Source organism: Micropterus dolomieu, linkage group LG05 (genome assembly GCF_021292245.1).
Source record: "Micropterus dolomieu isolate WLL.071019.BEF.003 ecotype Adirondacks linkage group LG05, ASM2129224v1, whole genome shotgun sequence".
NCBI classification, from domain to species: Eukaryota; Metazoa; Chordata; class Actinopteri; order Centrarchiformes; family Centrarchidae; genus Micropterus; species Micropterus dolomieu.
Window position 1 is genome coordinate 1,589,391 of NC_060154.1, and position 10,657 is coordinate 1,600,047.

Below are 10,657 nucleotides of genomic sequence, written 5' to 3' on the forward strand. Positions count from 1 at the left end.
CTCAGTAAAAAACATCTTTATTCATTTCCATGACAAAAGATAAAAAGGAACTTATACATGTCAAACCGCATCAGAAACTAACATTATGTCCACGGATCCTCATTGTCACACATTCAGCGTACCTCCCAGTATTTTCCAAATGATCTCACAGCATTTTAACAAAATTAGCTGTATTTCTGGGGAGACAATGATTTAGTTTTAACCTCTCGATTAAACAAAGAGAAGCACACATGTACATAAATTAGAGTGAAATGAAAAAGTAGCTTAAACAGCAGGCAGAGTCTGAAATTTCCAGGACACAAATGGAGATTAATTCAGTCACGACACAGGCTGTAATACTGCTGATAAGTGGTACTCTCAAATGGTAAATATGTAGTCTTCTGAACACACAAATACTCATTAAAAACATTCTGCGTTATACAAAGAAAATGTTGAAGATGTAACTTAGTATCTCATAATTAACAGATCTGGATAAATTATGATTTTGAGTCTCTCATCTCCAGATAAGAATGGTTAAATAATATTAAACTTTAATATGAGAATGACAAAAATAACTTAACTCAGACGAAAAAAAACAAGATATTTATGTTGATTTTGAAATAACGGAACTAAAACAAAAGCAGCGACCACGATCACGCTGAGCCTCCATGTAAAGATTTTAACTGTCACATCTTGGAGAATCAATTTGGTTGGTGACAATTGGCCGATGACATTTCAGATCAAACATCCCAACATTTCCACCACAGATGAAGGTCACAATGAAAAAAAAAATAAGGCAAATAACCAGCCTCCAGCTGCTATGGTGGCTAAGGGAGGTCAAACCTCTGCACACAGAGAGAATAAGCAAATGTTTCACAGATTTCACACATACGCTGCATTCAGGAACATGCAACTGGCAGAATAAAAAGGCAGCATTTCTAAAACAAAAAGAAAATAATTAAGCGAAGAAATGCAACAAAAATTCTACATTTTTATAATTTATTTTCTAGGGCTGGGTAGCATTTGGAAATTTCCAATTTCCTATTGCTGATGACGGACTTTTGGCACCAACAATATTTTTTCTTGAACCTAACTTTCGGGAATACAAGCAGTTTCTAAATACAATTTTTTCCTCATTTAAAAAAAAAAAAAAAAAGGACGTACATTTCAGTTCTGTGTATGTGGTCTAAACGCAAGAAGCACTGCAAAGACTCCACCTTGTGAAGTTGGGTGTATGTTGCTAAATCTGTGAATATTTTCTCAGTTTTGTCTCTTTCAGTCACCAAATGTGTTTCCCTAATGAAACCCCATCGGAGGCAACTGACCCAAGCAGTCACAATAGTAAAAACCCACAGGGCTGTTATCAACTCTTTCACACAAACTTAGATCTGATGCTGAAAAATATGCTGACCGTTTTTCATCAAAAAATATATATAGACATGTATATACATTATTATTTCATTATCTGTAAACGTTAGGCTCTTAAAAAAATGCATTTAACTTGATAAAAGTGGATCTTTTTTTAAAAATTAAAAATGCAAACAAACCCCTAAAATCATTTTTGATTGATAGATGTAAAATAAATAGAGATAAGTTAAAACGTATGTACAAAATGGTCAAAGCACTCAGTAGTTATAAAAAAAACACACAACAAACCAAGAGGAAAAGTGGCTAAATTCTGCTGAGTGTGTGTTTGAGTCATTTGTACCATTCTGGCTGAAAAGTCACAGATTGAATTGAAATGAACCAGAAAAGCTGTTGACAGTCATTTACCGTTTTGTTTGTCACGTTTAACCGAAACTGGATTTAGCTTCTCCGTCGCTCCTCAAGCTGATGGACGGATTTAGTAGTGCAGTCTGTAGTGTTAGTCCCTCTTTTGTTTTAATAATAAAAAAAAAGGAAAAGAAATCAGGACTTCATTTCCCCAAGTATCCCCTCATACTCAAGTTCAACATCTAGGAAATGTCAGTTTGCAGTTGTGAGTCCCAGGCTGGATTATTAGTGGTTGTTGATGGAGAGAGAAGAAGAAGAGTTAAGGCCTGGGCTGGTTGGTGTGTGTGTGTTTGTGTTTGTGTTTGTGTGTGTGTGTGTGTGTGTGTGTGTGTGTGTGTGTGTGTGTGTCTGACATCAGGTCTACAGCTGCTCCACCGGTGCTCCTTCTTCTTTGGGCGGAGGCTCTAAGTGAATGGGAGTGACACTGGCTGGTTTCTTCACACTGATCATGAGACAAAGAGACGGACAGAGAGTGGACAGGCAGTGGTAAAAGATAGGAAAGAGACAGACGGTCACATATTTGTTGTGTTTGCTGCTTGGGATGGGCACGGTTATATTCTGCTCTCCTTTAAATGTTGAATGTGTGAGATGAGAATGAAGATGTTCTGAGACATTTTTTACCTGTTGCAGAAATAACAAAATATTTGTTGCTGCTGCTTTACTACAAATAAACTAAACTTAAATACGACCACAGATGAGAATAAGACCGTGAATAACGAGTTTCAGGCTGCAGCCATTTAAGTAGACAAACAGCAAGACTAAAATGTATTAACTTGGTAATAACCACCAAACTGTCTTCCATGAAATGAGAATTTGATAGGTTTAAAAAAGAGCAACATTTGGACTTCGGGTATGCTCCTGTTTTTGTTTAGTAGTTTAGACATATATAAGTATAGTCGCCAAGCTGGAAATGGGAGACAGGATTGCACGTTTGGTGTTGGGCCGTTGCTAATGTGTCATTCGTCCTCCACATGCAGCATAATAAATTCATGTATGAATTTAAACTTGCAATCGCTCGGTGTCATTCTTGGGACATTACCACCTGTGAGCTACACCCCCAGACTCAGTTTCCACCTTGGTTCAACGGCGGTTTCCCTAGTCCTTAAGCGTGGATATGCTTTCCCAAAAACACAGATCCATAAAGTTACAGGATGTCTCCATTTCAGATGCATGTCTTCCTTTTCACAAGAGATACACTTCAAATTTAGTCAGTTATGTCTGTGACTAGAAGAAAACCAAACTTTCTTTAGTATTACCTTTTTATATAAACAAGGTAAATCAGGTAAGTCAGCTGTTAGTGGGCTCTTTTGATGGAGTCTGCAAACGTGCACTTTGCCAATAAAGTTACACAGTTCTTTTTTCACTTGTTCTTCACTGTATTTATTCTGTATCCTGTGTCCTGCTCAGAGGAACAGGATCATTTCTACTGGCAGACTGCCTTTATATTATTTATTCATTATCTGCATCTGTATTTTTTCATATTCTGATTGTGAATTCATTATTGAATAACCCAGAATATGATGATGGTTTCTTTTGAACATTGGAAATGATTTATTAAGCTAAATGTTTCAGGGGAAAGTGAAACGATGATTGAACTCATATCAAAGCAGACGCTCAGGAATTATCAGCCTCGCATGCGACTGAATGGAACTGACGATAAATTATGTGATTTCTTGCTGACAGCCAGACTCTCCTGCTATCTCTATCTTCACCCATAATAAAATATAGTGAAAGAAAAATCTTTTTAATAAATGCAGAAAGTTTTGTGGTCATTTGTTGATCAGATGAACGCAGATTTTTAACTAGATGGTAAATCAGAAAACAAATCAAATCTAAAGCTTGGGAGTAATACACTTCAATTTAATCTGTTATCTGTCTTCACTCCAGTATGAAACTCAAATGATGTTTGGATGTCTCAGATCAATCCTATCAGCTGCAGCGTCCAATCAATAACTGATATCCAGTAAGGGTGCGTGTTGGCCAGTGAAAGACTTCGAGACGAGAGCAGATGAACCAGCGGACTTCAGATTCAAGCAAGGAGCAAGGAAATATCAAATGAGAGACTTGGCATGTACCCAAGGGGTCAGTCTGGCCCCTCACCTGGGACCTAATTGCCTTGAGAGACCAGAAGCTGCACTGTCTAAAGCCAAAAAACTCAATACTTCAGATCAATCTGGAAAGCTGCAACAGGGTCAAGTGTCATCATGATATAATTGCAATGCTGCACAGATAACTCGCTCCCAACAAGATAGGTGACTCAATGCAGCATGACATCAGGTTATTACGTTACCGAGTTCTATAGTCTTTTAAGATACTCTTAGAAACAAAAGGCAGCCACAAAGCTATGGAGGTGTTAAGTCCATGATATAACTCAAAACAGACATGCACACCTTTATTGGGCGTCTTTGTAGCTGGGCATGTTCATAAAGGTGCAGTGTAAGTGTCAGATTCTGGGCTGCACAGCATCATGCAGACTCCCGCATCAATGCCAACGCACAAAGTAAAATGAGCTTTACTTACGAGTATGGAGAGATTGGCACGGCTACCACAAGGACATGATTCCTTTTTCTGAAGAGTCGCCACAGGCCTCTGTGGTATCCCCGAACGTCCAGGTCCCAAACGTGGAGGCACTGAGGAGGAGAGAGAAGGACAATAATTATTTTAATAATCCAATTGCTGATGGCAAGCTAAGGTTCATTTCATTAGCCAAAAGCAATAAAAACATATGAATGATTTGTTTTGAAGAGACGACAACTTCAATAAATAAAAACAGACAAAAAGGGACCAATGGGGAGGAGTTGGTCCATTCCAGCAACATAAAACTGCATAACTTAACTATGATAAAATGTTGACTCAACAACATATTAACAGTGGAGGATTATCCGTCAACTGAATCCAAAGGCTGCCTGGAAGGTAGAACACCAATATTAAAAAAAAAAAAATCAATGGTATGATTAAGAATACCATCTGCAGTCCTTTCCAGAAAACTTGGTTAGAGGTTACGGGCTAATATATGCACGACAACTGACATGGACCTCTTACAAGTCCACCAAGGAGTGTAAATGCTCCGTATTTGTTTGCCGCCTTTCTAGTCTTTCTACACTTCATCGCATTCACCAGTCACACACATTCATACACTGGTGGAACAGCCACCAGGGGCAATTCAGGGTGTTCCTGTTCTGACTGAATACCTTGGCGAGCTCCGTCCAGGTGGATGTGTCCGTCTCTGTCTCCATTTTAATGAACATGACGTAGGTCTTCCCCTCCGAATCTGGAAGGAACGAGTCCTCACACGGGTTCTTAGTGTGGTCCAGTACCTCTGCCTCCCTGCGATCACACACACACACACACAGCATAAATTGTGTAACATCTATCTAAAGCTTCTAATGTAATCTAAATCACCTACGGGGTCAGCGTCGCTTCTGTATCTCACTCACTTCAGCAGGCTTTGGATCTCCACTTCATAAGCATCTTTCTTTAAGCTGTGAAGAACACCGTGTTGCGGTCAAAGTTATTTTCCACATACAGTTCAAGAAATCGTGGTATGTAAAGCAGCAAATCAGTGAACGCAGCCTACTAGTACACACCTGTCAACATTCTTCAGCTGCACATTGGGAACAGTGTTGAACTTGTGTTTCTTGAAATATACCTCCTATGGGACAGAAAAGACCGGCAGAAAATATGATCAGAAAAGGATTTACCCTCGCGTGTCAGCTGTTTTACTACAAGGACTTCAATTAGACATTATATTAATGTCATTTCACTTTAAATAACTATATCCTCAGATAGGGTTTCACACCAGGCTAAGAAACACCTCCTTGTTACTTTAAACAAAGTTATAATTATTGTGGTGCACTGTTGTTTTCTAGCTAGTGACTGTATTACAGCTTTATGGTTTTAATAAAAGTCACGTTTAATTATTAAGACTACAAAGTTAGCGATTTATAAAACAGGATTGATGAAGATTTTGAGGCCGAATCCTGTCGTGCTGATTAAGTTGCTTTGGATCTTACATGGAAATAGCCGTTCATGTTGAGGCCGATGATGCCGAAGTGATAAGAGCGGGACACGTCGGGAATGATGCACTCTCTGCCTTTCCTCTGCTCCGGCATTCGCATCCACATGTCCCAGTCCCACAGCTGCGAGACACACACAGTTCATACACAAACAGGAAGTGGATTTTTCTTGTTTTAACTCCTTAACTATGACTTTTGTATACTTAATTCATACTTTAAATACCTATTGACAATTTTCCAAATGATACCATCATTCTTTAGACTGATTTCTTTTCTTTCAGGCAAACATTGGTTTCAATTCATTCTACGAAAATCTACTTGCAGATATTTGCTACATGCTGCAGACACGAAACACCGAAAATCACAAAATCTGTATTTGATTCCACTTAATTTTTTAATAGCTAGTCTCTAACTTTGCCTGCAACAGTCAATAAATCAATAACAAAATGGCGGCCATATGTCTGACGGACTACCTCGTCATTTTCAAAGAAATTAACTGAGACAATGGAAGACTGGAATCTGGTGTGATTTGGAAAACGGTGAGCAGGGATGTAAAATGTGCACAGGGTTCTTTAAATACAGAACAGATCAATCCTGCACCTTCTCAGGTGTCGGCCATTTTGGCTCCAGCTCGTCCTTGTAGATGCTCTTCTTCAGCACCCAGCCCAGGCCGGGCATACTCTCCACTCTGTACAGCAGGGCGGGGTCCTCCGCTGTGTGCTCATAGCCCTGTACAAAAACAGCAGCAGTCAGTCACAGATGCGAGGAGAAAACGAAACTTGGAAAGAAACCAGAGAGAGGGGAACTTTTTCAGTGAACGATGTTAAGTTACGCCCTCAGGTTAAAAGAAAACTGATAGATCACCCCATCACACGATCTATTGTTGAGATCACTCCAAACAATCCTGACACCTCCAGACATTCAGACGCAACTGTTGACAGCTAAAGACACACAAACCTGTCTGTCTCAACTGCAACAGAACTGTAATATCTTGCAAGTCGCCGTGCTTGTCGCTGTCTGAACTAGGCTATGAGTGTTAAAAAAAAAAAAAAGAAGGTGTGGGATGACAAGAGGAGGAACAACATATACACAGTGGACAGACACAGATAAACTCTCATAACAAATGAGCCCTTTAGGAAGGCTTTAGGAGGAAGGCAGGTACAGCATGAGCGAGTGAAGCAGTCGGCACTCGCCTGGTCGTTCCAGGCAGAGATACAGTACAGGCTGTCATCCTCATCCAACAGGTGGGTGGTCTGACTCAGAAAACTGCAGGGAAAACAGAGAAGCGGCATTAGTGCAGTCAAAAGTGGCTACGTCAGTATCAACAACATCATCATCATCATAAAAACCAGGCAACAGTAAACTGACAGTTTTAAAAGGATAATTCTGAAATTTTTAAACCTGGGTACTTTATTTTCTTTTATAAAATGTACCCTTAACCTATCCTTTCAAACAATATATCAAGAAATTAACCAGTTTTTGGTCCCGTTAAGCGGGAAGATTCCACTCGACAGCTGGCAAAGTGACATTTGTGACATGATGATGGTTTAACACATCATTCAAAAATCATGGGCATTAATGTGCTGCTATTACAGTCCAGAAAATTAGATTTTACAAGCATTAGGTTGGCTAGTTCTGACAAAAGGAAAACAAACAAATCATAAAATCAATGGACAATTTCATATTCCTACAGTTTGATATTTGTAAAATTGAATTCAGGACTTTGTAAGGACTCTCTCACACACACACACACACACACACACCGGAAGAGCTGAGTTTATAACAGTAAACAAAAAAGTCTGCAGCAGGCTACACTTTGGTTTTCGGCGCTCTCTAACTGAGAGCTTGACACTCGTTTCAGAGAGCAAACTGGCATTAAAGCAGAGCGAGATGCCGTCTGAAGTCGGCACTTCAAACAGGCCGTTCAGCCCAAGAGGGGAGCTGGAGCTTTTACAGCAGCAAACATGCAGTTCAAAGCAGAGTCTGTCCAACAAAGGAAGGCTGGAGTTTCTGACAGAGCCGACAACGGCTTTATCGCTGCGGATCTACTGCCACCTAGTGGTGATTCAGGCAGCTGGGAGGGTTTATGGGCCCTCTCTGCTGATACTGTGAAGTCCAGAACCTGGCTCTGTACCATGGTAGCAGTAAATTCTTTTTAAACACACCACAAACTTCTCTTTAGGACCAGAAAATTTTTTTTATAGCTAATGTCCATTTAAAAAGATACCAAAACAGTCTCCTTGTCCATTGTCCTTTATTAATTGACCTAAATTATTTGTCCTTATGTAATTTATATGTAGTTTTGGCAATATTGTTGCTATACATTCATGCCAATAAAGCTAATTTGAAAATCTGAATTTCCCAGAGCGCATGGTTACATTTTTAAAATGCTCTTTGTGTCCAACAAACAGTCCAAACCCTGAAGACATTCAATTTACCATCATGTACGACAAAAAAAAAAAAAAAAAAAGCATTAAATCCTTACATTTGAGCAAAACAGCACACGTTTGGCACTGCTGCTACACAACTGACTGAAACAATAATTAACAGATCTTTAAAATACTTGTTGCTTATCGTTTTGTGCGTCTTTGATAAGCTGACTTATTATTCTGCTCTACTGGTACATATGATAATTTCACAGTTATCTGCCTATCTTTGGTAATGGTTGTGCATTCTGGACAATGTACCTGAAGAAGTCAATGGAGATATCCAGGTCTTCTTCCAGGACAATGGCGAAGTTGGAATCCTGATGAAAAATAAATAAATAACACATACTCAGTCTGTGCTGTCATGAGATATCCATCTGTCATCTGGCACTTAATAATAAGTATAGTAAAAAAAAGCTGCTGTTCTTAAATAAGAGTCAAACTGAAAACAGAAAACGTCTTTTACAGCCTGTGTTAAATACTGAAAAGATTGTTCGAGTATTACTTTATCGACACACACCTTGCTGCTCTATTCATCAACTGCATGAAAGAGTAACTTTTTGATGTTTATCTTGACAAAAAAAAAAAAATCAAAGTACTCACTGGGTGAAGGTTGAATGTTGCAGTCAGACTCGCCTTGTAGTGCTGAGTGACAGAGAGCAGAGAGGCTTTCACAACAGAAACTACAACCTACTGAGGCTGAACCTCAAAACATTTTCATCTTTGTCAGTTCGGAGTGATGCATACAGGAATACAGGAAATACAGGAAACAATTTGGTTGAAAATGGCTTTAACTTCCAACACTTTTTCAGTGCAAATCTGTGATCTCACCGATATGAATTCTGTTAAACCTTAAATGAGGCTGTTGTTTACCTGGGACACTCTGGCATTCTTGATGCTGATGGGTGTGTGCTGGACTCCCTTCAGTCCAAACAGCTCTACGACATCCATAGGCTCCTGGGTCGAAAAACACAAAAAACACAAAAAAAACCATTGTCTATACTCAAAGTTACGTCCCGATTTAAATCAACATTTCGACCATTTTAAAGATCCTGTATGGCTGCTTGTGTTTAAACAATATTTAAACATTGGACACTTCTTTTTTTTGTTAAATGAAAAAGAAAACCCTACAGGTTTACATTTATATAAGTAAGGTAACAAATAAATGTATAACTTTAGTATCAGTACGCATTGAAAAAAAACTGTTTAACATTACAAAACCCAGCCCTCAACAAAGTACATAAAAGTATACGAACACGTCACCAAAGGACCATACAGGTTCATTAATCAATTAAAGTATTAATGTTTCATATTGTCTACAGTTGTTTTTAGTGGTTAACTATGACTGACCATCGTAGTATTGGGGATTTACACCCACAGGCCCATAATGTTAGTCTAAGTGAAATAATGACCAAAACCAGATATGAAGTGGAGAAAAAAAAAGAAAAAACTAAATCTGTGGTACCTCATAATATCCATCAATGAAGACCGTGATCATCTGCGGGTTGACGCCATGAGCTGAAAGAAGTGACCTTAGCATCCTGAAAAACAAGACGACAAATGGCCGTAATTTCAGTTAAGGCACAAGAGACGAATGAGGCTAATTTCCTTTTTGTTTCTGTATCGCTGTATAACTGTGATTTGTTCCAATTTAAAAAAAAAGGTGGACAGCTAGATTGTAATTTCCCTTCATATTAATACCAAATGTATTTCTAAGGGAGGGGTTGTCATCTTTCTTCATCCTGCTTTCAGAATGACAGCTCATTACAGCAGTCACTGTTAATAAACTGAAGTTATTTTCTGTACAATCAATTTAAAATGTCAAGTAAAGCAGCAAGTAATTTACTTTTAGGAATATTTACTGTCTGTACGGCACATTTATCTTCATTTGTATAAAAGGGAAAAACTCAGACTCTGAAATGCAGTTTATCTATGAAACGCAGACAAACAAGTACAAATATTTTTATAGATGACAAAGACAAACAAGAGGCGTAACTTCAACTGTGTGTGGTAGTAAGAGAACGGAGAAACTGAAATTTCTGCTTCCTTTCATAGAAAAAGAAGAAAAAAGCTTTACAATCCCTTTGATGAAATATACCATTAGTCAGCAGATCTTACCTGTACAGATAGTTCGGTCTGTTCCCTGCTATGACGGCCACTGGGACATTAAAGACATTATTGACTGGCAGCTGGAAAAAGAAAATATAGTTAGTAAAACAAACTCACTGTCGGTTCTGTGATGATTTAAGCAGTAGAGTTTTATTTTGACGACCTGATCTAGTGTTCAAAACCATGACGCTGAAACTGACTTTTTAGAACAGTAGATCATTAACTTTTTTTTATTTTTTTTTTTATATATACACACACAAAAAATAGTTAATCACTTTGGGAAATACGCTTCTTTGCTTTCTGGTAGAGACTTCGACGAGAAGATCCCGTACGGTAAATGTGAAGCTGCCGCCA

At 38.6% G+C, this 10,657-nt stretch overlaps 1 protein-coding gene across 1 annotated transcript; it reads right to left on the bottom strand.

Annotated features, from left to right (window-relative positions):
* Window positions 1-10,413, bottom strand: pomgnt1 (protein O-linked mannose N-acetylglucosaminyltransferase 1 (beta 1,2-)). Its single transcript, XM_046049817.1, has 13 exons — window positions 10,313-10,413; window positions 9,660-9,735; window positions 9,068-9,151; window positions 8,798-8,839; window positions 8,456-8,514; window positions 6,962-7,034; window positions 6,369-6,497; window positions 5,766-5,891; window positions 5,340-5,404; window positions 5,190-5,234; window positions 4,944-5,079; window positions 4,273-4,382; window positions 1-2,194 (listed from the first exon to the last, which is right to left on the bottom strand). Exons 2-13 carry the CDS (start codon window positions 9,732-9,734, stop codon window positions 2,113-2,115), a joined length of 1,026 nt encoding a protein of 341 aa, XP_045905773.1. The 5' UTR covers window position 9,735; window positions 10,313-10,413; the 3' UTR covers window positions 1-2,112.
* Window positions 10,414-10,657: the final 244 nt, after the last annotated feature.